We start from the raw sequence: 27,257 nt of genomic DNA on the forward strand, positions 1-27,257 counted from the left end.
AACTATAATTGTTGAATCACTGTTGAAATCATTATTTAGTAGCAACTGTTAACTATTCTAATCATCACGTGTTCACGTAATGCAAATGCAAATGTTAAAAGACTCTTTGTATGCGTTTAATAACAATGAAAGATGTTAATGCTTTCACACAAGGTTTTCACACTTTGCTGGGTATCGCATGGATTTGACCAAATTCAGATTTGGTTTTTTATATATATATAAATGTAATTTTTGATTATGTTGGGGTACAATTACAGAATAACACTTTCAGAAAAAAAAAAAAACTTTATTTAGAATAATTTAAAAGCCACATACATAATCAAAGCTGCTTCATATATAAAGTACAATTTCACACTATTTGTGCTCCCAACCTTCAGAAATTGCTGATTCGCCAAAGCAGTCTTTATTAAATAGCAGCTTACTGATTAAATTTCAAGATGTTTGTCGGTGTCTTTTGTGTGTACACTCGTTTTAGTCTGTTATGTTTTATTTTTTCAAGGTTTTATCACTTTATCAGTTTGGGAACTACAGCAACATAAACACGCTTGATCTCTACAGTAACCTCAGCCATCCTGGAACATACCTCGTCCTTATGTGGGGAAAGGAATTAACACCTGAAACAGTCCCAGGTTTGCAAAATTCTGCAGCCACAAGTTTCTGCTCCAGGCTCAGCCAGTTTTTGACGTGAAGAGGGAAGAAGATCTTTAAAGCTAATTTCTGTCTGCATCCTGCACCAGGGTTGACGTGAACTGCTCCCGCAGAACATCCTTGTCCAGGTTCCTACCTGTGAATCAAGGTTGGAGTGAGCATTATCACAGCATGGCTATGTAAACACAGAGAAAGTTAAAACCTGTGGATACAATTCTCTGGATTTTGTATTTTCATGTGCATTAATGCAAAAAAAATCAGAGGACACATGTTAATGCACTGCATTCAAAGCCATTTTCATCCATTCATTGCAACTCAATGGACTGGCAATCTTAACAGCGGTGTTAAAGAATAACATCAGGATGAATGTGTGTGTGTGTGTGTGAGTCTTCACCTATGAAGACCAGGCGGTTGATCCGTGGGTTCTCCTCCCAAAGCTGTGGAGTTTCATTCAGCTCGTAGAGCTCGTGGACCCCCTGCAGCATCACTTGGTGGGCGTTACCAGCCAGTGATACTATGCCCTGAAAACACACACACACAGTCACAAGTGACACTTTAACCCACGCTTGATAAAAGTATTCGCCGCTGCTTAATTCAGATGCTACAAGTGCCTGTTATTGATCACTGGTGACAATGGAATGACTACTGTGTCTCTATTGTGTACTTTTAACCGGATGACGGTCATGGGTCGCCCTTCTTTGTTTTTGAACATCTTCTCCCAGAGGAGTTCCTGAAAAACAAGGAGGCAGATGGATATTTTTCCTTTTTCCAAAAAAGCACTTGAAGGCGGCGGGGGGAGGGGGGGGGCTGTTCGGAGCGCGTTGGTGTACCTGGATGAAAACGTTCACGGCGTCCTCGGAGACGTCTCCCGCCGCTTCGAACGTCACCGTTAAGATGCTCTGAGGATGAAACGGGAACACAGGCAGACAGAATTTATACCCAGGAAACTGAAAATAAATAATTCAGTAGTAAAAAGGAACACTTGGCAAAGCCACAATAAAAAAAAACAATGAAGTTAATACAGTACAAAAAAAACAATTTTTACTGAATGGCGTTTAGCGGGTAATTTTATTTACTATGCTCTGTATCATTTTTAAATGTTTTATGTCTTTATGCTTCCTATCTTTACTGATTTAAATGTTTTTAGTGACGTCATATTTTAATGCGCTCTATAGAGTAGAGTTGATATAATAAAATGTAAAAAGTGCATCATATTCACCAGTTTCATTGTATAATATTATAATATTATAATTTTTCATGAAGCTAATTCTATTGGTGGTGATGGATTTGTCTTAAAAATGCATATTATGCAACCTGATCACAGGTTTGTTGTATAAAATCTCGATCTGGAAAGTATATTACAGTATTTAGAATAAGTAACTCAAAGTATACTTCAATTATTATACTTCTTAAATCAGTGTAATACCAATACAGTTCCACCCTTTTAGTTCACAGTTAATTACGTTCTAACAAATATTTCTGAAATTTAGCAACGTCATCATGAACTTTACACCAGAAGATTTGTTTTTTACGCCCCGGCTGATGACTGTGTCGAAACACACACACACACCTCAACACTTCCTTACAGCATTAAAAGAGCACTTTGCAGATATTTGGGGGGTTGTGTTGAAGTGTTAAGATTACACACTTCCTTGTCATTTGGTATAACAACAGAAAAACAGCACTCTCATTTACATGAAAAGAGCAACGCGGGGAAGGAGGAGGAGGAGGGGGGGGGGGGTTCGGAGGGATGTTGAGCTTCATGCGGGAAAGGGAACCCCGGAGAAAACAGACAACAATGCCATTATTTGCCCACGCAAACAGCCCCTCACTTCACCTCATCCTGTGATAAAAGTTCATGGTTATAAAACACAAACAAATTGCAGCCGTTCGCTCTAACGCAGTCCTGCAATTATATATATAGGATACTCAGCTCTTTAAAAAAAGCAACTTATAAAATGGGGGAAAAATAGCAGCTTTTCTTGTAAAATCTGCCACATTTTATGACACAAGTCAAAACAATTGGAGAGTCATAATATGCAGCCAAGACGATGGTCAGTCTAGCCGACACGGAGTACACAGACGTCTACTAGAGTGAATGTGTCCATGCTGCCGTGTGTGTGTATCTATTTGTAGTGTAAGTTTAAAAAAAAAAAACACACACACAAAAAAGAAACATCAAAAGCCTCAAATTGATCTCGACACAAAAACCAAAGCAGGGAGGGAGTTTTCACTAAAGTGTCACAGCCTGGGGAAATGCAAGGCACCGTTTTAGCCTCAGGGGAGTGTATCATCCCCCCCCCCCACCCCGAGAGTCTCCAGGCACATGATGTGTTGAAATAAATTAGCAAACACAACAAGGAAATTTAAGCACAGGGAGAAGTTGAATGAGTGTGAATGAAACACAGAGCAGACAAACAATACCTTGTCGAGATGAGGCCGCGTTGGTTTCACGAGCTGCAGCTTTTCTGCCAAACTGAGGAGGAGAATGTTCGTTTAAACCTCACAGCACAGCAGTATTTATTCATTTTTAATGAGTCAGGAAATGATCACCATCATCAAATGCAGTTATACTGCTATAAAAGTTTCTGTACACTGAATTCCATGCACTAGAGTGTATAATAATGACATTATTTAGTGTTGTCTTCCCTCTTTTGACTGTTTGATGAATCGTCATTAGTTTTGTTCTTTTTTTGCCTTTTTTTTTATTCTTGAATGTTGACTTATTGTCTTTAGACGGCTCTAGGGTTGTTCATCAACCATCATCACGGTTTATAACAGATTAATCAATAAATGAATAAGGTAAAATCCTGAGAGTCACATGATTATTATGGTGCTTTTCATAAGTAGTCATTAGGGTTGTGATGACAAGAAAGTCAATAGTCTTAAAATAGTGTATTTCAAGAAAAACTGTACGGTAATGGTACCTGACACTTTACGGTAATGGTACCTGAATAATAATAACAATAATTATTTTATACGCATAAAATATATACAGTTTTCTTTCTCTCTAGTGAGAGTGAATGAGAAAACTGAAGCTTAAATACAGCAGAATATTTCCACATTGTTAAAGCACTTCATACAATCAGTACAGCATCAGTCCATGAACTATTGCTATATTTACTTACACTAGTAGAAGTCATGGGCTCATACACCAAGTTTGGTCGACCTTGGATTTGTCTTTTGGGATAAAATCTTTAATATAATTCATAGAAATGCTTGTAACAAAAGTATGATTTTATGATAATATTTCCGTTTGACCTCGTCTTTGTGACATGCTTCGTAATCACTACTTAATAGCTTATCTGTAGCTCGTCGTTATAGCTGCCTTGTTGGAGCTCAATAAGGTTAAACATAATTATTTTCTAAAGAACTGCGTTGGATAAAAGTACAAAGAAAATGTACTTGAGCTTTTTATCCCAGTCTTTTTTGTCTTTGCCGCAGAACAACAGCGGATTAGACCATTTCGGACCGTGGCCATTTATTCCTTTGTGCGTTTCCTCACAGTATAACACAAAGTGTTCCGTATCAGTGCTTAATGACACGACTCTGAATGGACTTGTGAAAACTTTAGAAACGGCAATTAAATCCGACAAAACACTCACCACCACCCCCAAATAAACCTCGGCCCTTGTTCTCCGCATCAGACCTCACAAGGAGGCTAAACGTTGTGTCCAGCAGTTTGAGCCCTGTGTGCTGTTAGTACCACACAGGCAGAGCAGCGGGGGGGCCGCTTCAAACAGCCAGCATGGGATCGAGAAGGAGGAGGGGGCCCCGACTCTGATAGGCGACGGGGAAAAGGAGCTGTGTGTTGGGACATGGGGGAGTCTCCTCGAGAGTGGGCAGTGGACACACACAGCTCTAATCCTCTGCAGCTGGTCTCAGAGGGCATGTAAGAGAGCTTTAACACCGCGGACCATTTCATTCACATGAGGAACACAGACTCTATTCATGAGAATGACATTCTACGGCGCGAGGGGGGGGGGGACACAATATGATGACCACCCTGTGGTGTAACAGGGGGACGCTCAATAAAAGACTCTGTTAATTAGAGAGAAACACGGTGAGCAATAGTATCAAAGACCGCTGGATACACAGTTCAGACGGAACAGCAACAAAGGCCATTGATTCAGGCAAAATAAGCTCTTGATCTTTCACTGGGAGTTTCGTAAATAGGACATCACAGCTACTGTACAGTGTCACGTTCAGTATCGTCAGCGGACGGAGCGAGGTCGCCATTCACAGAATCTTTTCACTGCAGTGAAAAGAATTCGAAAAAAAGTTTCACCATTAAATTGTCTGTCAAACAGAGACAACTTTATTTTACAGTTTTGCTTATTTTTTTTAATTTGTGGGGCTGCATTCAAAGCCTCAAAGTCTCTTTAGTTCTATTAACAAGACCAAGACAAAACTGGAATATTGCAGCTCTAATGTCAAAGTTTAGATAGAACAATGACACTCCATAATCAGTGGTGTGGTCCTATTTTCCAATTTACCAAGAAATCAAACTGTATAAAAACCTCCACTGTCACACTGACACAAACAAATTACAAGGTAGAAGAAACACCCCGTATTATTTACTTGAACAGACTGTATAATAAGGGGGGCACGTTTAAACTGATGACCATATTAATATGAATGATGCAAGTTTATTTCTAGACACATTATCCTTTGTATAAGGCTTTTCTAAATTGCCATTTTCCTTCTGCAAAGTTAAGACACTGAGCACAACAAATTTTATGACTGTAATAATCTCGCATTGTCACTTGACGATACAAAAATCTTAATTATTGAATGGAATATAGAAGCTTAAGAGCTTCGGTTTATGCGATTTTGGGAACCGCATGTGAGCGGCCCTTTAAGTCTTATTCTAAGGTCAATGACAAATAAATGAGTTTTGTACATTGTCTATTAAATTCTATTAAATCCTTAAACACTGCACTTCTCAGGGAATGTGTCATCATTTGTCCGCCAGAAAGTACTGACAAATTTATTTAAAACCATATAGTTTTCTATTCAAATATCAAAAGAGATATTGGGTTTAAAACTAGAGGACATTTTGTTTTGAATATATTTTGTGAACATGAGGCTTAAATTGAAAACGAAACCAACTCACTTTGCTCCATCCTTGGTGTCAAATGCATGCAGATCCAGAACTTCAGAGAGATCCACCCTGTGAAGAAGATTACTGCTACTTATTTTTGCTTTATTCCAGCTTCATGTTAATCCAACCACACCACAGCAGGGTAATAAATAAGGTAAGACATTAAAGCATTTTCTGGAAAATTGGCTAAAAATAAAATCAAGAGTAACCGAGTAAGATGACTCAACCAAAGTAAAGAAAAGAAAAAGCAATGGGAATGTTTTTCTGATTAACCCCTCACTGCACGGTGTCTTTCATCTGCTCACCCTGGTCTGAACTTTGATACGCGCTGCTTGGATTAGTCAGATGCGACCCGACACACAACGTGCTAAAACAAAAGGGGTCATTTACGGACACATACTTGCACGGACTGCAAACTGGCACATGTGCGACCATGCTGGCTCCAAGCCTTGAGGTCAAAGAGCAAAGACTCGAGGGGGAAACTGGACACCGCGTTGAAGGTTTGGTGTTTACTCAGGACATCTCAGTTTGTGTATGTGTACGTGTGAGCAATGTCACGCCTCCAATGCTTCATCTTTGATGCGGAGATCAAAGACGGAGCAGCATGTGGACTTCATGCACAAAACAGAGCGAGGGGACCTGGCCGCGGAAAAATGAAAGATCCCATATTATATCCTATTTCTCCAAGTTAATCGAGTTCCCTGGTGTCCTAATACACATGTCTGTGACATGCTTTGGTCAAAATACCAGGACGAAGCACCACAGCAGTTCAATCACCCTGCCAAAACAGCTCCGTTTAGTACTATCTCTTTAAAAAACAAAGTAAAAAAAAAAATGACATCAGCCACAGAGGCTACTGGGAGCTAACAGCAGTTAGCATTTGGAAAAGTGATAATTTGCAGGCTCTAGCAGGCACATTGCCCTCATATATAACATGTATCCACTGGACAGATAAATCCTCTGAGGCTGGAAGTTTGTGTAGAACTCTGTGCTGCACTGTGGAGTCGAGAATAAAACTTTTTGCGGACTTCTGGACGCCGTTGCCCTCACCAGCACTCACTCTTGCACGTTTTATGGACAAAGCGGAGCTCCGCATGAAAGCAATTCCAGGAATTTAGTGCATTGTGACGTTCCAATGAGTGCGGAAGTCAACATCACTTGTTTTATCTCCTGTACTTGGACTGAGGAGGACCACAAAAACATGAGTGAGTCATCTATGTTTTCACTTTGCCTACTGATAGGGCATCTGGAGTCCCAAATATAAGGATTTAAATGATTAAAATTTGATTTTGGAAAATCTGTCCCCTTTAACAAAAAGCTTTTCACACAAAAAAAGTGATGCAGTTCTTTTTTCAGAAAATAACTCTTACCTCGATCTCTGGCATTCTAGAATCTTGACAAGACCATTTATTGATCTGAAGAGAGAGGAACAATGTTAGTACATGCTACAGATAAAGTACAATTGTCCAAAATGTACTTTATCTGTAGCATGTACTAGCTTAAAATTGTTATTAAAACGGCAGAAAATGAGCAGTATAAAAAATGCTGACCTGACAGTGTCTCTGACTTTCTTTAGTTCCTCCTCATTCACAAGATCCGTCTTGTTGATAACGGTCAGGTCGGCGAGAGCGATCTGCCTGAAAGTACAATAAAATACAACGAGAAGAGAGAAAATCAAGATGTGACAGCCCTTGTCGAACTGTTTGTATGTGTACAAGTGTCCACGGGGTCAGAGGTCAATGTGTGCCACACACTCAAATGGAAGCAGGGCACTGTTTAGTTTGGAGGTGAAAACACAAACAAAGACAAAGAATGCAGAGGGTCATGCAACCGGGTCTTTCTTCATCGGCGTATTTGTTCAACAACAACAACACCATACAGCTGCTGGCAGGGACACACAGAGAGACGGAGAGACAGGCAGATGGGAGGAAGGTTTGGTGGATACTGTAAATCTTATTTCGTCTTTGTGGAATACCTTGGTATTTTTGGATATGGCACATATTTGCTTTCTTTCCAATGAAACACCCAGTCATGATAGTTTACAAAAAAACGGCAAAAAACTACATTTTCTCTTTCAAATTGAACACTTAGAATGAGATTTAAGGTTGTTAACCCTTATCAGTAGATAATAGGTACATTACAGGTCAGCTTCTTTAGATTTCCATAGCCCTATAATGCCATTTGTTATGAACTCAATTAATTAATTCAATTATTATTCCTTTACTTACTTTGTTGTCAGTAATAAACCAGTGTGTTCCAAATGTTCCATTTACTAGCTTATTTATTTTCACTTATTCACTTATTTATTCATTTCACAATCATTCCAATTTGTATATTTTGTTAATTCAAGTCCAAAGTTACCTCCAAAGCTCGTTAGATAGTTTAAAAACATACCTGACTGCTTCATTCATGAGTCCGTCTGCTTTTTCCTCTGTGAGTTGCTACAGAGAGGAGAGAGTGGACACACATGCACCAACAAAATGTAATTATATATATATATATATAGACATATAAATATATATAAACATACACATACATATATAAATATATATAATGTAAATAACAAATAGAGCTAATATGTAAATATATATATATACATATATACACATATATATCAAATATTTTCTGATTTCTTTGCTACACATAACAAAGAAAATCTTTACAACTGAATCACTTTGGTTTATGGACAAAAACAAGACTTTTTTTTTTTTAACATTTTCTGACCTAAAGATTACTGGATTAATCGAGAAAATAATCGACAGATTTATCGATTACGAAAATAATCGTGAGGTGCAGCTCTAATAACAAAATACTTCAAAGTTCAACGTTGCTCACACTGACCACAGAGAATTCAAACTTTAATAAATACACTCATGTAAAGAGTTCAATATCAGAGAGCAGGCGCCACACTTAAACACGACAGATAAAGTGACGCAAATTAAAATGCCTGGATTTCTCAACGCGTGAAATCCCAGGAGATTATCCCGTGCATCCCCCCACTGTCACTGGGGACGCAGCATTGTCCAAAAAACAGTTTAATATCTAATAAAAGAAAAAGCAGGAGATGTTAATCTGGATCGTGACCCCATGGGTGTCAATCTGACATCAACCTGTCACTGCCTGAATCACCACAGCTAAATATATTCGATTAAAAAAAAAAGTGTGTCGAGAAACAAAGGCCGTTCAGAGGCTGCGAGGCCAAAGACTCTGGTACCTTTAAAACCCCACCTCAGACAGATGGATATTTCACGAGACGGATTAACAGAGAGGAAGGTGAGTGGATGTGACAGTCCAATTACAAAGTTCACATCCCTCATATCCGTCACTCCTGCACAATGACGTATCCTCTCATTCTTTCAGTCAGGGAACGTTGCCATCTTGTCTCTCTCTCTCTGCTCCAAGGACGACGTAGTAGGCGACGAAATGTGTCACCTCACTGGGCATTGAGCCCATTATCTAGGTGTCACTTATCCCGGGTTCTTTTTAAATACCACGGGTAGGGCCAGGGTGCGACTTGCTGGCGGCGAAACAGACACTCTCACAAACTTAAAACTAGCTTTAAAGTCATAAACATTTGCTTTTTAATGCCGGAGTTGCACAACAATGTCATTGAAGTTGCAACAAGTTTGATTGTAATGCTGTTTCTCATTTACAAATCACTGAAAGAGCACAGACAATGAGGAGTGTAATCCTGATAATGTTCCACAGATGACTTTAAACACTTTAAACTGATTAAATCTGACATATTATTTCAGCAATCGACATTAAATAAAATGTCATAAAAGAAAAGCCACTCATCACGTACCTGTGGTCCATACTTGGCATCGATGACGGTGACGATGCCTATAGGATGAAGGATATGAAGTTACTGGGGATCCATAAATGTAGTATCACAACTGATGCACACTATTTAGTTTTGTCCGGCATATACCAGGGTATCCAAGTCAAATTTTTAAGACCTCTTTAATGCAACCTTGAATGAAATTTAAGACCGAAAAACACTATAAATATAGCAGGGGGGGATAGTTGGGGGATCCCGCTGTATTACAACCCAAGCTTAGCATGTGTGTCATTCAATGAGACTCATTCAAGTTTACTTTTTGTCTGTTTATTGAACATAAAGTGATACTCTTTTATGCTTTTTGGTTCAATAGTTGTATGTACAAGTGCAGTTTAACTGTATGTTCCACCTCTCTACATCTCCCCCTCAAAGTCCCGTGAGAAAAAGAAAAAATTCAAGACTTTTTAAGGAATGTGCGGACACCCTGTATACGTACAAATGTCTCAGCTATTTGAAGTACACATTTGGTCCAAGAGTCTGTCACAACACAGAGAAAAGCTGAGTGTTTGGTGTGAGGAGAAAGATGCTGTTCATGCAAACACTCACATAAATAAATGTGAGTCCTCCCTATGAGTCAAGAGTGGTCAGGTTACAAAAATGTGTCTTATTAATTGTCCTGGAACTGACGTTCAAATGTGGTTTCCACTGGATCTACGGCAGATATAGACTATTACACTTGTGTTTATCAGGTTTATGGAAAGAGTTAAAGCCTCTGAGTTGAGAAACCACCACAATTATTCTGTCTTAGAACTTGAAATAGCAACACTGACTGTATACAAACTTTTTTTTTTATCAGACATGAACTTCAGGTGATGCCCAGAAAATTGGGGTCTGAACATTGGAGGAGCACAGCAGGACATTGTTTGGGTGAGACAGGTTTGGGTGACACCTGAATTGAAGATTCAGGTAGAACAGGTGTCCGTTTGCTCTCTGTGGATTCTCCGGAGTTGCTCCTGCAGGGGTCTCACATGAGGTCACTGGGATATTAACTTAATATTAAACTAGGAAACTGGCGGGAGATATTTCGTTTTCACACACACACAATCTCTGGAGTTTGTTGCATGTCTGAAAAGCAGCGAATGTCTAGTTCATTTTTAAGTTACATGAAACAGAGCAGCGATATCCGAGAAACCCCTATTTAAACGCAGCAGACGGACAAACGGGCACTGCATCAGAGACGTGTGTGTCATTACAAGCATCCTACCGTCCAAATAGATGTCACTGCCGAGCTCTGCGTCGACCCAGAACATGGAGGCCACGGCTCCTAACGGATGATATGAATGGTTAGGATTGATGTAAATGACAGATGTACAGAAACATGAAAACAGCCACTGCAACTGATTGGATTGCAGATTATTTTTTCAACTGATCCATTAATGTTTAAGTCCATAACATTTAAAAAAGAAATAGTTAAAAGACTGCCAAATTTTATAACTGAAAACACCAGAAAATCCAAACATTTGAAAAAACCTTGAACCAGAGAATATTGCATGATTACATGATTACCACAGTTGTTTTTAATATTCTTTGAAATTAAAATCGTATGTACTTTTGTCAGCACTTCAGTACTTTCAGAAACCCTGCATGACTTTTTCTTTTCTTTGGCTGGGATCTGTGGAGCAGATTGAACCAATATCAGAAGCTTTCAATTGTTTATCTCCTGCTGGTACATTTTCTTTGTTTCCATTTTGCCAGTGCACACGGTTATTACAAGACCCTGTGTTCCGATGCAAGCCACAGCTTGTTCACAAAATGCCATTTTGTTGGGGCTGCAAAGCGAGAAAAAGAAAGCACTGTAAATATTTGATGGCTGCTTAATGAAAACACCATTTTTGAGTGGCACGTTTTAAGTAAACCCGTCCGACCTCTTCCTAGACGGATGGGACTGAGAATAGCCCCCGGGGGGAGCCTATGTGATTGACAGCGCTGCCAGAGCCAATGACGGACCTGTCCTGGTTGATAACAAGCCTGTCTCAGCCAATGACGTGGCAGAGATGCGAGGACAGCCTCAGAGTCATGTGCGTCTGCCCTTGGTGCTACATCCAGACAGCTGTCATTTAGCGGCACACCTTGATCGCTACAGCCCTCAACTTCTAATAGCCTCGTATTGATTTCCTGATTTTAAACCTGAGCTGAATGGAGAGCTCGTATTTTTGGCTGCGATTATGATAATGGGCTCATCCGATGCTCCTAAGTTTGGTCCTTTCTTTAGCGAAGATATCTGCAGGGTTTTTTTTATTAAAACATATACCATATTGAAAGCATTAACTGACCCATATGTCATTTTTTTTAAATTGTGCTTATTGTTCTGAGTAAGAAAACAAACAATAGCCAAGGACAGTCTATAATTTAGTGATCATAAAATCCAGAATTGATTTTTCTTTGAAGGTTCTTAGTCATCCAGATAATCAGGCACTCCCACAACACTGATGCAGGACACACAGATGATTCTCACATTTGTTTTTGGGCTGCCAAATACATGTGCAAAATGTTTTTATTTATCTGTTAAAGTTACAATGCGTAACCTTTGGTGATTCTTGTTGTCGATGTTCTGCCTCTGGTCTTTCTTTCTTTCTTTACAATGCAGCATATGATACGTTCTTCAAATGAAAACAGGCTCTGTCAAGTAATACTATCAGAAGAGTGTCTGTGTGTGTGTGTATAACAGCAGTGCGGGGGCGGGATCAAAAGTATGGTAACACTTTCGATTAGGGAACACATAGTCACCATTAACAATGTGCTTACAAACATGCATATAAGTAGCATACTAGCCCCTAATTAGTAAACATTAAGCATGTATTAACACCTTATGTAGGAAAAATCTTAATTTATGTCGTAATAAAGGTAGAAGCAGTCATCTTGCTTTATTAGCACAATGCTGCTGTTGTGTCCATCTGGCTTTGAGATAAAATGAATCCCTTCCTGTGTGTTGCAAAGGAATTTAGCTGGGTGACTAATTTTACAATGGTTTGAATTGTACTTTTTTTAAATTACGTACTACAGTTTAAAAAAACATGCATAAAAAATGCAGTGATTTGTTTGCAGCGAAATGTCTGAATGGATCATCCCACCACCAGCCTTTAATGCTGACGTGTGACCATTAGTGATCAAACAGCTCTGGGACATTGTGATGCAAGGATGTGAAAATCTTTATTCTGTCTTATTTTTAATGCTGTCTTTCAGAGTCAATGTGGTTTTAATCCTGGTTTGTTTTTTTGGCAGTAAGAATTTGTACCTTGTAGGTGTTTTGTACCTCTGCTGTCAAAACATAATTCAGATTTAAAAGGAAGATTTTCCCAGGCTCATGAGCTGGTGAATTTGTGACACGGTTTATCGCAAAATCTCCCTTTAACTTGCAATTGTGTACCTGGATCAGCAAGTCCTGTAGTTTCTAACAGGATGTAGTCAAACTTTCCTTTCTTCTCCATCAAGTTCTCAATGGCTTTAAGACCATTGTCTCTGAAAAGTTGAGAAACAGAGACTAATGATTAAAAACGGAAAATACGGATCTCATTAATAAAGCATCAACTTTAGCTCTCTGATGTGACATGAAACAAAAAGTAACACAAAGCAAGAATGTGTCGTGTGTCTGGGAAAACTGTTAAGCAACAACTTAAAAGCATCCTCGGATTCTTGTAACAATAGGAGACAGTAAATGCTCATACTTGACAGAGCAGCAGAGGCAGCCGTTTCTCAGCTCCAGCCACTCCTCATACAGCTCTCCTGCCTGGCTCACTGCGAGAGACTTCTCCAGGGCGCTGCCTGCAGCAGAATTCAAGTCAGTGAAAGAGATCGAGCAGTCTTCTACCACATATTTTGTATTGCTGTCAAGAAATACTGACACAAATTCACAGGACAATCACAAACGTCAACAGCTAATTTTAAAAGTAGTTCAATGAAAACTGACAAAAACAGCAGAATAAATAAAGCTACACTTTAGGAAAAGAGACATATGCAAACAAAAACATTGAGCTTAATGTAAGCATAATGCACACTACTTTATAAACTGTGATAAAAGATGAGAAACACTGGCAAATTGTTCAGAGTACTCTGCTGCCCTCAAGTGGTAATAATTGGAAACACCACAGTGAGCACAGCAACACGTGGTTTTGAGAGTAGCATATGTTTTTACTAAAGTTGTACATGTTTGTTTAAAGGTCTCCAAAGCACACATTGAGTTTACCCTCTCCAAATTCGTTGAGAATGACAGCAATCCGTTTGTTGTGCTGTTCTGTCAGAATGTAGTTCAGGAGAGTCGTCTTTCCAGCACCTACAAAGAAAAAGAGAAAACACTGGTTTTATGAGGAATATCTGACAGACGAGGGGTAGCGCCGATTACACACTGGTCTGGGAACATAATAATAAGAATCAGACACATCAACAAACAATCCGGAACTCTGAAACAAGTGGAGAGACCAACAAAAACGCACGTCAGCAAACGTCGTCAATAAAGCAAAAATAATCACAGCATCGATGACTACAAACAATGGATATGACAAAAACTATTAATAAGAACAGTAACAGAATAAGAAGAAAGGGTTTCTTAAATAATTACATCAAGATCTCAGTGTTTACAGTTTGCCTTTGTTTCAGAATATGTTCACTACTTATCCCATTAAGTGTCATGAGGCAGCTGGAACCAATACAAGCTAGATACTGTAGGCAGGCTATAATTTAGACAGGTTGCAAGTGCATCGTTGTCAATTCAGAGTCTCTATGATTTACATAAACCCTTGATGTAGAGTTAAAAATGTTATAATGAGCTCTTTTTATTCCAGATGTGTGGACCTTTCCCTTAAAAAGAGTGACCAACTGCTGTTTTGTTTAGCTTTTGTTTGTTGTGGGGACAATTTACTAATAACCTTTTAGGTTATAATCCAGTCGATAATCTATATATGATGAAGGACACAGATAGTGTCTCACCAAGGTAGCCTGTAATGATGGTGACAGGTATCTGCTCTGCAGTGGGACCGGGCTGGGCATCAATGGACACCAGTTCTGGGCAGTCATCGTCGTCATCCATCACCATGCCATCCATTACAGAAGTGCAGTTTTCCTACAGGGGCACAATATGGATCACATCAGAATCATATCAGACACATTATAAAGATCCATTAAGAGAAGTAAATGTAGGATAACAAAGGTTTCTCCCAATGGCATTTCTACATGAGCTTGAAGATAATAATAATACATTTTTATTTATATGGTACTTTACATCTCAGAATGATCTCAAAGTGCACAGTGTAACAATAAAAAAAACAAGCAATAAAAACAAGTAAGATGAAAATATCAAAATAAGCAACATATGATAATAAATTAAAGCTTTTAGACCTTTTTTTAGTGTGTGTAGAGTGAAAAAACGTTTAATTTCTGTATGAAGGATTAATGGACATTGTTTTGGGCTTTTTTGGTTGTTTGTTATCTGTTCTTATTCATATTTTTAATTTACAGGATGATTTTTTCTTAATTTGTACATTTTTTTATGCCGTATTTCCTGTATCATTGTACTATCCTCTAGTCATCCAATACTGTAAGTGTGTGTTAAGTATCACTGGGCTTCTCTGAGAAGTCAGAAATTAATCGAGCATAATATTCAACCAGTAAAACTAGTTTTTCAGGTAATTAAATAACTTGACATCTTAATATCATTATAAATATAATTTCAGTTAAACAGCTTCTAGATACTGGTGTATTAACCATTACAGAAATGAGTTTGATAATTACCAAAGTTGTTAAATTAGGGTAGTTGTGGCATAAACCTTACATTGAGTGGTGGTTTAATACAAACATACAGTGCATAATACACGCACTGTGTGTTTGTTGTAATAAATACAGAATACAGAATAAAAAATAAAGTCCCATTTTTCAGGCCGGTCAGTACATGTCGTCATAAATCCCTTGACAAATAAAGATAACATAGAAGAACAGCATTAACAACACAGTAATAATGCTCAGTGAGTAAACAGAGATGAAGAGAATTAAACAGCGAACGTGGAATTTACCTCTAAAACCTGCTCCTCGACACCACAACAAACAGACGTCCTTTGTTTTAAAGAGACTAAAAATAAATACCTGATTAAGTTATTATCGCCGACAATATTGTCCCGAACACTCATGCACTGCTGTGGATTTCCGCTGTGACTGACAACGTGCTACACTGCCCAAACTCGGCTGAAAACCTGACGCAGCGACGATGGTTCCGCTTTCACCTCGCGAGTAAATCCCGGTTAGTTATGCAGAAAGAAAAACGGATGAAAGATAAGTTTAACGTTAGCCACAGAGTTAATGACGAATAAATAGAACATTTTAAAACAATACATTGAACATTAACAGGTTTTATTTGTCCTCCGAGTTTATCAGACGGAACTTGGGTGTGGTTACAAAAACTCACCACAGGATGGCGACAGAAACCAATTTATGAATGCCGTGCCCTGTTCACTTCATGAGCAAACATGACTGTAACTCAAATAGCCACATATGTATATTCTTACACCAACATAAATTCGGACAAATGAGGTGACGTTCAAAATGAGGACTTATTGTGTAAAAATTAACAGAAATAACCTTTCCTATAGGGGGAAATATTAACCTACAGTTAAAAAAAAAAAATCGCTTCAGGGTTAGAAAATAATATAGCACTTTGCAATTAAATGTATACAACATAATACACACTATACATTTAAAAATGGATTGTCTATTAGGAGGCAGGGGTTTTTGACAGAGCATGCATCAAAATGTTGTGAAAAGTATAAGTTGTGATTTCTTGTTCTGCAGAGTGAACTTGTTAGTTGTCTCCACATGTGTCCAGTCTATGTTATGTAAACACACCTTCATGATCACATGACTTAATCGTGTCTCTATGGATGAAATACCATCTTTAGAGAGAACCGATCCTATTCCCCTCATAGGCCACTTTGATTCTTTTCATTTGCATTCACCTTAAACTGGTTTTGGTTTCTCTTTGGCGCTCACAAATAAAAAGAAAATGAATGAGTTGATGAAGCAAACTTCTAATGAACCGGATAATTGCTAATAAACGGAGTATTCAGCACAGATGATGATTAAAAGATGATGTGCAGGGTTTATGAAAACAATTCAACATTAAAAAAGAACAAATATTACTACCACTGCTACCACCACCACTAGTAATAATAACAATAATGATAGTAACAGAACTACAGTCTTTGTAGTAGTTTGTTTATTTGTCTGCAGAGTGATGTGATGAACATGATATGATATATGCAACTATATGATAATAACAATAATCATCATCATGTTTGTGTGCAATTTCTGGACTACAGGATTCTAAGCTCTGTTGTAAATCGTGTTATAATAAAGTTGGAGACTCCACCTTTAAAGGCGCCAAATGTAATGTGGACAAAAACGGTTACTACACTCAATTTCAAAATACCGAGGTCTTTTAGGTTTCGCTTTTTCTCCGCCATTGTAGCTCAGACGTAACTGGCAACCCGTGTTTGCTCGGCAGCTGAGACTCTACTGACTGCAATGATTGGTAGACGGCGGTAGGTGGCGCCACATGCCAAAACATGATTTCAAAATATGAACATGATTTGCAGTCTGCAAAAGATCTTTTTCAATGCGAATATTTTGGCTGTACTGTTGTTGTTGGTGAGTTCAGTTTGCTATATGAACATTATTCCTGAGACTCTGTGACACATTAGGAGGATTTTACGCCCAGTTGCTTTAGATTTATTACATAATGCACCTTTTAAATTTCATTATTGACATTATAAACTTTTTTTTTTTTTTTGCTTTCATAAAATGAATTGTTTTAATCCGTTTAACAAATGTTCCAACAAGACAAAAAGCTTAAAAACACATAAGCTTGTTTAGCTAGCGGGGGAGCGCACGTGTCCCGTCTAAACCCGTGTTACCCCCGTCCCTCCCTCGCTCTGTGTGTCTCTCTCTCTCTCTCTCTGTCTTTACGACACAGTTGAAGTCAGATGCGGAAGTGTACACCCAGCGAACCTGCCGCCGCCGCCGCCGCCGCCGCCACAGCAGAGATGAGTGTGGACATGACAGTGGAGCTGTAGCGAGCAGCAAGAGGCGGCGAGTCCGTGACAGCAGCGAGGTTCGGCGGCAGCGCAGAGGAGGAAGAAGAAGAAGAAGAAGCGGCTGGAGCTGGAGCTGGAGCTGGAGCTCCGGCGGGCTAACATATGGCTTCTCTGGGCAGCGCAGAGCGACGAGCGTTCGCCCTGAAACTCAACAGGTAAGAGAGACGACAACATTTTTTTGTTTTTTAAAGTCTAGTGTGGTGTTTGTCAGGGCGTCATGTTTAAGTTTGAGGAGTGGAGGAGTTGAACTCTTTGGTTCCTCCTCTCTCCGGAGCACGGAGGAGCTCTGTCCTGACAGTTGGAGGGGATTCCACAGTGGAGCAGGCAGCCACATGTTGTGAATGTTAATGCTGCAGGTTAAGTTATTTCACTCTGAGAAGGAGAAGACGACAAGTTAGCCAACTTTTCCCTTTTTACAGAACTTGTCACAGTAGCTCCACAGTCATGTGATGGCTCATGAATATTAGTTTATTCCCCCTGTAGGCTCATTATTTCTCATACTGTGTCATTTCCTCCTTATGAGGATGAGGAGGATGCTGATTCTATATCTAGTGTTGCTAATATGATTCTTTCCTGTGATGTGTGTAAAGTCTGACCAGTCAGCATCATAGAGGAGGGATGTGGTCATAGTTCCTGCTGCGGCTTTTGTCCAGGTGTGGAGGAAGTCCATTGTGTGCCATGCCTCCTCTATAGAGCGACTCATTAAAACAAATACACTGATTTTTGTATTATCCAGCAACACAGTCAGTCAGAGACACATGCAGCATGTAGAGGGCTGCTCTTTGCAGGGTCAAACAGGGTTGTGCCTTGTTGTTGCACAATTTGTGTTGTTGTGTGATTTTACAGCAGTCTAAGTGTGCACCAGGGTTCATTCACTCTGTGTGAGTGTGTGAGAGCAGAGAGGGTGATTGTTGTGCTGTGTTTCCAGTGCAGTCCAATCTTACGGGGTGTGGACTATGTATTATGTTATTTGCCATGTTTGTACTTTTTTACAAGGTCCACTGTGTAAGAATTACGCATGATGGTGAGATGACAGATTGCTCACATTCTTTGGAGCTGCTGAAACATGTGAAACATGGACGTGAAGCATGGCAGCCTCCATAAAGCAATCAATCTATCTATCTATCTATCATAAGAGGCACCGTATTTTTTAGGCACCAACTTGGGTGTGAAATTATCATTTCAATATGTTTTTCAAATGAAAATAATATCGCGAATCACGTCGCAATCGCAATCCCTGTCGAAATAATCACAATTAGATAGGTATTTAAAACCGTTCATCCCTATATCTATTGATAAATCACCACACTGTGAAGGTGAAGGTGCATTTGTCTCTAAAGGGCAACAGAGGTAAATGATTAGTTGCTGAGCTGAGCTGAGTTCAGGCTGTGACCTTGGGTCACAGCCTGAATCCAATGATGAGCCAGCAGACGATGCTGTACTGTAGCACATAGCACTTTCATAGTCTGCTCAGCCGTTTAGTGATGATACAGGACAGTCCCATGAACTGGAAGTACACTTTTAAATTGATTTAGTGTTTTGTTTTTATCAGTGGTGTCATTTCGGGTCAGATCAGGTAATAATGTGTGTGATTTTTTTTTTTTTTTTTTTTTGAACGAATAATGCTTTGGTGGACAGTGGGGAAAGTGACAGGAGAGGGTCAGCAGCAGGGATGACGTGCTGCTGATGTAACTCCCTGGCTGGAGTCACTGATGATGTGATTCCGTGCAACCGCTTCTTAAACTCCCCAGGCTAACTTTTGGGCTGCGATTTCAAAGAGATAACATGTGATCTCAAGTGTTTGTGCAATGGTAACTGTTACAAATGGCTCAGCCTTGGAACAGAAGAGGAGGCAGTCCACACACATTTCAAAATGCTTCAGTTTAGTGTGTTTGCTGAAAGGCAGCACACTATTGTCCCTCTAAGTTTCTAAGTTTTCTTATTCCTGTCAGCCAGATTTTTGGTCAGCTCCTGCTCCTAGACCTTTTGAGATATCTCCAAATGGACCAAGCCTCACAAAAGTTACAAGAAGGATTTTTGATTTTCGGAAGCATTTGCCCGTCACAGCCAGACGAATCGGTGGCGTAGCTGCCAAACAGGGAGTTCATATATCCTATATATACCTATGATATATGACCTATATATATATATAGGTCATATATCAGGAACACTTTCACGTATCGAAACCAAACTTTGTACATGAACTCGGGACTCCAATATGAGGGAGCACAAGATCTGAAGAATGAAGTATTGATGAAATTCTCAGCTGAAGCATCAACACCCTATTCCACTAGCTGCTCGCATTAGTGAAATGCACCCAAGCAAGCACACTCTGCAGGAAATTCATTCTAGTTTTATTTTTTTACTCGAAAAAAAGTCAGGTGTTGTGAAATGTATGGATATGTGAGGATAGTGTAACATAAATCATGCCAAGTCATGGAACAGCCAAGAAAACCATGGCAACTAAAGCTAAACAAACAGACCGCAAGTACAAAGAGGAACACCAGTCATAAGGTGGAACGCATGTGTTCAGGATTGAAGCAGTTCATTGTCACATAATAGGCCTGGGACGATATTATTTTACGTCATATTTTGTGATGATCCTGACCAAAATAATTGTGATTTGTGTTTTAATATCAGTTATTAAAGTTTCTTAAACAGGTGCAGCCTTCAGTCTGCACTCAAGGTGGTCACAGATACTGTAGGATACTTCTTTTCATAGATGATGAATGAATGAATGAATAATAAGTCAGAAAGCTGCAGCTCCCCATATTAAGAGATAGATCACAAGCACTGTACACTGGTGAGTTAGACGGGACTTTCAAGTCACTCACGTGGAAATATTCATGGTTTTCCTGAGTTCGCGAATACCGCTATAATAGCAATCAATAGATCGATATTTGTGGAGATGTTCGCAGTCAAAAAAAGAAGAAAATCTGATGTGTTTCTCGTGCAGTTCCTTTCTTATCAGGCTGGTGTGTGAAGGAAATCCTGCACACATGTGGACATGGAGCGGCTCTGGTTTCACTTCACTTTTTTTTTTTTTTTTTTTAACTTCTGTCCGTTTTAAAATCAGGAAGTGTGCATTTCTTCATGTGTTCAGTGTGTTTGACCAATATTGCATCCCTGAAGCTGCTGTGTCTTTTGAGCATATGCTAACAGGTGTGAGGACAGCTGTGGGTGGTGTGTGCGGGCGCCTCTGTTGCTCAGTGGTCTTAAGTGATAGGGGGCATCCGGATTTAGTTGCATCTGATTTCCTCTGGGCCCATGACATCTGTTAAAGCCTCATGGCTGTTGGTGGGCCAATGATTTATGGGGCTGACAGGGTGTGAAGTAGACAAGCATCTTCTTTTAATCTATATATATATATATATATGTATATGTAAATGATTCACCGTGTGGTTAAGTAGGTGTTTCCTTTGGTCACTTGTTCTTGCTTGGAGCCGCTAAATGACTGCTGTGTTTGTGTGCGTGCCTGCTCCTGACAGGAAGCCGAGCTGTGATGGTACTGATAGTGGTAAGACCCATTAAGTCTGGAGACATATGATAGTATGAGAGGGACACACAGGGATGTCCCCCCCCCCCCCTTTTGGTCTCCTCCTGTCATGTACACCACACCACTCGCACTCTGTTTTTCCGTGTTTCCTCTTTGGAGACAAAACTTACTATGAGGGACAATGGGCCTATATCGTACAAGCCAAAGGAGCCGCCCACCTCTATCTAGTGGATAGACTTGATAATAATGATGATGATGATGACAGCGGTAATTGTAGCCTGACTAGATGAACAGCATGCCTGATGAGAGTCTCAAGTGCCTTATGGCGCACATGTAGATTGAAGATTTGTGTAACTGCTGCTAAAGCAGTGAGAGTGTAGTTTTGGAGCCACACTCACTGTGAGGTTGTGCTTGGCTAATGATTCCAGAAATGCTGACAGGAACACACTGTATGCACACACAGCAAGTGCAGGCCTGCTATAGAAAGTGTGACATAATATAAAGGGGCCAGACTCTTTCTATAGGAGGTTATGGTTGCTGAACTTTGGTGCGAGTCTGGAGAAACTATGTGTGGCTTTTGTGAAGTTGCTCAGTCAAAGACGATATCCCCTCTAATATAATTACAATGCCGGATACTGGATTAGGGCTGCAACTAACAAATATTTTCTCTATTAATCGACTACTTGCTTGGTCAGTGTTTCCCAAATCTAAAAATGACGAAGTTCTCAGGTGTCTTGTTTTGTCTACAAACCATAAAGATACAGTTTTAATGATTTCTTTATTATATGGAGCGCAGAAACTAGAAAATACGGTTGACGGCATCAAGCATTCAAGCATTCATTCACATCAAATGACTCGCAGTAGTTTTGAAGTAGCTCTAACAGACATTACTGCACTATTAGTCATATTTGACAGCTCAAGGATATTAAAATTAGGGATGTGAATCTTTGGGTGGCTCACGATTCGATTTGATTCCGATTGTTAGGGTCTCGATTCAGCCGATTCAATTCATACGATTCTCGATTCAAAAATTGATACAATGCATAGTGTGTTAAGGCAAATTATGGCATCAAAACAATACAGTTCGTATAAGATAATGTTATAATGTGATCACACAAAGGCAAAATTAAGACAAAAGTTAACATTTATTTATTCAAAACAAATAAAAACTTACTTACTGTACAAAAAATAACTTGCATAAATAAAAGCTTAGACTAGCTGCCTTTTTCTCCCAGAAGTTGCAAAAATAAACTGTACACAAATAAAACAAACTGGTCTTTTGTGTGGTTTTTCAAAATAGAAACTTTCAAATAAATATATTCCCCCACCCCTAATTAAAAGAATGGAGTTGGCTACAAAGCCTTTCTTTAATTAAGGTTATTTTGTTCTGATTAAAGCCTTAAAGGATAATTGGCCAGATTTGATGTTTTCACAGAATCGATGTGTCGTGATATTATTGGTATAGCGGACCATGTATAGTGGATCGTATCGTGAGGTACCCTGCGATTCCCACCCCTAAATAATGACAGTGTGTAGATATTTTGAATACTGAAAAAATGTTGTTCCTCACCTCAATGTTGTATTGCTTCACAGTCTTTCCACAAAAGCAGCATACCAGTGGACAAGAGAATAAAAGAATGCAATCAAGCCATATAGGGAAAGGATCAATATAAACAGGTGTGGTGTCATTTTTCTGTGCAAGCTTTTCTGTCCTTTCTCTCTTTAAATACATTTTTGTATCAGCTAATTATCATAGTGTAATAGTGTATAGGCTGATCGGTTTGATGACATGACCTGCTAATGCACTTGGGTAACTGGTGTGCGTACTGATATACTCGGCTCAGTTTCTGGCAAACAGCAGGGCGATGGCGGAGGAAAAAATGTGCTTTGTCTTGAAGTGTTTTAACACAGTGTACCTAATCTGTCATCAGCCTCCTGTTTCATACCTGTCATTTGTAATTCTGGCTCCGCCTCGACTCCCCGGGAACAGCTGTGCCAGTGTGCCGTCCTCATCAGAGCTGATTACATAGTCATGATTATATATCTCATCATGGGAATAAAAGACAAAAGGAACTGGTAATTTATTGTCACTGAATACAAGATTGTTCAGTTGTTTCGCCTGATCTTAAGACCTAGAAGCATGCTGTATAGTGATGTATAGGTTATAACTTAACATGAGAAATGAGGTTCCTTTGTGATATCGGGTCACATAGGAAATCAGAGAACAGGAACCACGCTCACTGTGGTAACATGGGTATTGATTCATCTAACATAGATCAGTCTATTTTAGTTACAATACTGTTTCATGACTTTGTAGGACACCAAATCATACAAATATGATATAATGAGTGTCATTTTTTTTTATATTTATCAGGGCTTGGCACAATCACTTGGATTACACTGGATGTGTGGTCCCCCATGCCTGGGGGTAAAATGTTGTGTGAGTGTCCAATTAATTAATCAATGGGGAGTAATGTGGGTTGGGCACTTTGCTTCAGCCCTTGATTGGATTTGAACTGGCAACCCTCTGGTTGCATGCCAAGTTCCCTCTCCACTGAACTGAAAAAATCTTTCGAGCGTCCATTCATTGCATAGGGAGTAATGATGAATAATGATCCTCAGCAAGGACTTATTCTTTACACTGCCCATTTAAGAGATTTCTGTGTTGCTCAATGGGGTTGCAGCATCAGCTGATTTGCTGACGTGGCTTTGTTCAGCTGTGTTGAATAACGTGTTGGGAATTTTTTTCGTTTTTTCACGGATCTCAGACCCGAAGGAAGCCCAACGTCCTGAAAGATGTGGCTCCAAAACCTCAGACATTGCTTTCAGGATCAAATATGTCAACTTCAATAATGGTGGTTTTTATTTTTTAAGAGCAGTGTCGGTCTCCGTTAAAAGGTGGTGAACTTCATTAAAACCATTGCGTATGGCCCTTGTTGTTAGTGTTGACATGCAAACGTGTGTCTTTTTGTCGATTCATCTCAAGAAGTCATTCATTTTTCAGTCCGTATGTCTTGGTGGTTTCAGTAAGAAAAAACGGCTAATGGCACAAGCTGCTTTTGGTATTATTTTGCCCCAAATGACCAACATTCAAATGGCTGCATTTTGTCTTCCTGACCAGAGCAGCTCTGGGTTTATGCCACAAAGGAGAAGGACAGATGCTGTCTGCTGTGACAAGCTGTTTGTCTACTCGTGGTCAAATAATGCCTGCTCGCTTCTGCTGGCAAGAGCTGACTCCTGCGTTTTTTTTTGGTTTTTTTTGTCCTGCCCAATCTTTTTATACACACTGGCTCTGAATGTGTGTCAGTTCGTGCAAGAACGTGATCCCACGTGTGCGTGCTTGTGACGACGTGTGTGTGTGTATATGTAAATGATTCTGTATTTACAATGCACAAGCTTTGTCTTCGATACAGTATGTCGAAGAGGGGAGGGAGCATATTGACCACAGCGTGGTTATGAGCTCAGATGGTTCATGTCTCTTTAGAAGTGGAGTTATGAGGAGGTTTTACAGGGTTTTAATTGCCTTGGGTGGAATCTTAATACACCCGCCAGACAATTTGCCCCTGGGAAAAAAATGTCCTTTTTGTTTGTTTTCTTGGAAAGAATAGTCTTGTAAAGAAGGAAGGGAGCTTGTTTCTGGCAATTAAAGTAGCAGATATACAAAATTACATAAATCCCAGACAGTATTCTTATTTGAAAATGGAACTTGCTAAAAGAGTAAAAGCATTTGATACTTTTGTTTTGTAAAGTCCTGCAAGTTGAGTAACTTCACACAGTCCTTTACACATAGTGTAGGAAGTCGGCATGGAGACTTAAGTTGTGTTGTTGTTGTTAGGTGTTGGCATCCATTGTGTTGCATTATTGTCTGCCTCTTTATTCACCTCATCAGTTTCTTTATTTTGCCATAATTTAAACCCTGTTCCCGCTGGTCAAAAAAGGTTTAATCCCTGGTTAAAAATGGACACGCACGAGGCAGCAATGGTGAATTGTGAAAGTCACAATTGTGACTTTGGCTTCTTCTGATTGAGATTGGTTTTTGTTTACCACTGCTCATCCATGAGTTGTTTTATTTTACCTTTTAAATCTTCTGTGGCGTGTCTTTTCTGATATTGAGCTGAGAGTAAATTAAATAGCACTGCACTGGACTTTGCTCTGCAAGTATGTAAAAATGTTCTTCTTCCCTTACCCTTGCCTGGCATGCTGCTATTGTGTACAGTACAGGAGGGAAAGGACAGCTTTATTGTTTGGGTGCCAATGCAGATTTTAGTGAAATTTAAATGATGCATTATTGGCCGAAATCTGCATATTTACTATAAAATATAAAGTTTGGCAGCAATACAATGTCAGTTGTTGATGATTGTCAGGAACATAACATTATGTCAACATTAAAAGTCAATGCAAAAACTTAAGACTGAAATTTAAATATATATTTTTTATGTAAAATTTGTGCAACCAGAAAATACACATTTTTCTACACTGTAAACATTTTAATAAACATTATATTGATAATTGTAAACATCTGAAATATAACTGATAATATTAACACTTGAAAATATCATCACCATTTCTAACGGTCAAGTGGTTTTCAGCTCTATTATGGACATATATATATATATATATATATATAATATTTGGTTGCATGGAGATATCTGAAACATTTAACATGCCTCATGACTCTGCAGCCTCTGTGGGTTTGACATGCTGCATTCCTCCACTGCATTGGTGTTTATGGCTTTGTGGTGGTAATTAGTAACAAGGCTGTTGCGACAATGACCTTGGGGAAATAATGAACCCATGAGATTGACCACAGAGAAAGCAGTCGGAGATGTGACCTATTTGCTGAAGACTGAAGTCTTTGCCCTTAAACTCACTGAGTGGCAGTGTTTCAAATGAATACAGTATATTCTCTTTCTGACTCTGACGCATGCATAAAACAAGCAAAAAAATGACACACCTATCACACCCATTAAGTACATGATTCTATCTATACAATAAAACTGGCTTGTTATTGTGGTGTTGCTTAGACAAAAGTAGTAATGGTGCCATGTTTGATGGCAGGAGTCAACAACAAAGTCTGTGGTATATAGAGATTAAATTATATTGTTGATTTTTTGCACAGCCTGGTCCTCAAATCATGATAATGTATTCATTCCAGTGGCTGTTCCTTTAAACAGCCAACAGAGATGTACGTCTGTAGAGAGAATGAACAAAGTTTGAATGAAGTCATTGTGAGTGACCAATTTATGTTAATGCATGTAAGATTAAATGGTGAAATTGTTGTCACAATTTCTATAAGAATATTATACACAAATGCCTTTTGTTATATCATGTTTATCTTTGATTTGTAACTGCCTTCTACACAACCTCATGATTCTGTTTATGTTGTTTTTGTCCCAGGCACTCGTCTGCAGAGATCAGACGACAGTACGGGAACCATGGTGTATATCACAGCCGGTCCAACTCCAACTCTTCGGCCTCAGTGTGCATCACTGTGGTGAGTATAAAAACATCTTTACAAAAATCTTTGTAAAAACATCTCGTCCTAGCCTCCAGCAGGTGTTCGTTTATCAAAATATTGTAATATTTCATGGCGTGATACTGTATAGATTCTTCAAAGTACTGTATCAATATAGAAGCATTCTTTTTGACATTGGTTTGTGTTGTATTTAAGCCTCCGGCCACAAGTTGGCAGGAGCAAAGTTGTTGATTTCATGTTTTTTTTTTTATTTAAAGGTCCAATATTATGCAAAGTCAACTTTTTAATCATTTAAATCCTTATATTTGGGACTCTGGAGGTCCTATCAGTCGGCAAAGTGTGAAAAAAGATGACTCACTCATATTTTTGTGGTCCTCCGCAGTCTAAGTATAGGAGATAAATCACGAGATGTTGACCTCTGTGCTCACTGGGACCTCACAATGTGCTAAATTACTGGTATTGTTGTCTTGCTGAGCTCCGCTTTGTCCATAAAACACGCGAGAGTGCTGGCGAGGGCAACGGCATCCGAAAACCTGAAGTCTGCGAAAAGTTCTATTCTTGGCTCCACAGTGCAGCACAGAGTTCTACACAAACTTCCAGCCTCAGAGGATTTATCT

At 39.2% G+C, this 27,257-nt stretch overlaps 2 protein-coding genes across 3 annotated transcripts in view; one reads left to right on the forward strand and one right to left on the reverse strand.

Moving 5' to 3' along the window:
• Window positions 1–312: 312 nt before the first annotated feature.
• Window positions 313–15,723, reverse strand: cbwd (COBW domain containing). 2 transcript variants are annotated; one of them, XM_083905318.1, is made up of 16 exons: window positions 15,596–15,723; window positions 14,517–14,649; window positions 13,777–13,863; window positions 13,259–13,355; window positions 12,961–13,052; window positions 10,798–10,857; window positions 9,558–9,595; window positions 8,147–8,193; window positions 7,303–7,389; window positions 7,123–7,167; window positions 5,765–5,821; window positions 3,073–3,124; window positions 1,479–1,547; window positions 1,313–1,378; window positions 1,043–1,169; window positions 313–784 (listed from the first exon to the last, which is right to left on the reverse strand). In XM_083905318.1, exons 1-16 carry the CDS (start codon window positions 15,707–15,709, stop codon window positions 711–713), a joined length of 1,245 nt encoding a protein of 414 aa, XP_083761444.1. In that variant the 5' UTR covers window positions 15,710–15,723; the 3' UTR covers window positions 313–710. The 2 variants fall into 2 exon arrangements, with proteins under 2 accessions (XP_083761444.1, XP_083761445.1); XM_083905319.1 differs by having other exon boundaries at window positions 15,666–15,707.
• A 2,047-nt stretch (window positions 15,724–17,770) lies between these two features.
• The window catches only part of dock8 (dedicator of cytokinesis 8), a gene marked incomplete at its 5' end in the record, with an annotated part of 53,716 nt that continues 44,229 nt past the window's right edge, over window positions 17,771–27,257 (forward strand). Inside the window, 2 exons of the mRNA XM_083905167.1 lie at window positions 17,771–17,823; window positions 26,562–26,658. Coding sequence (XP_083761293.1) covers window positions 17,771–17,823; window positions 26,562–26,658 — 150 coding nt within the window. The remainder of the gene's footprint in view (window positions 17,824–26,561; window positions 26,659–27,257) is intronic.

Source organism: Microchirus variegatus (assembly GCF_963457635.1).
Source record: "Microchirus variegatus genome assembly, chromosome: 18".
Taxonomy (NCBI): Eukaryota; Metazoa; Chordata; class Actinopteri; order Pleuronectiformes; family Soleidae; genus Microchirus; species Microchirus variegatus.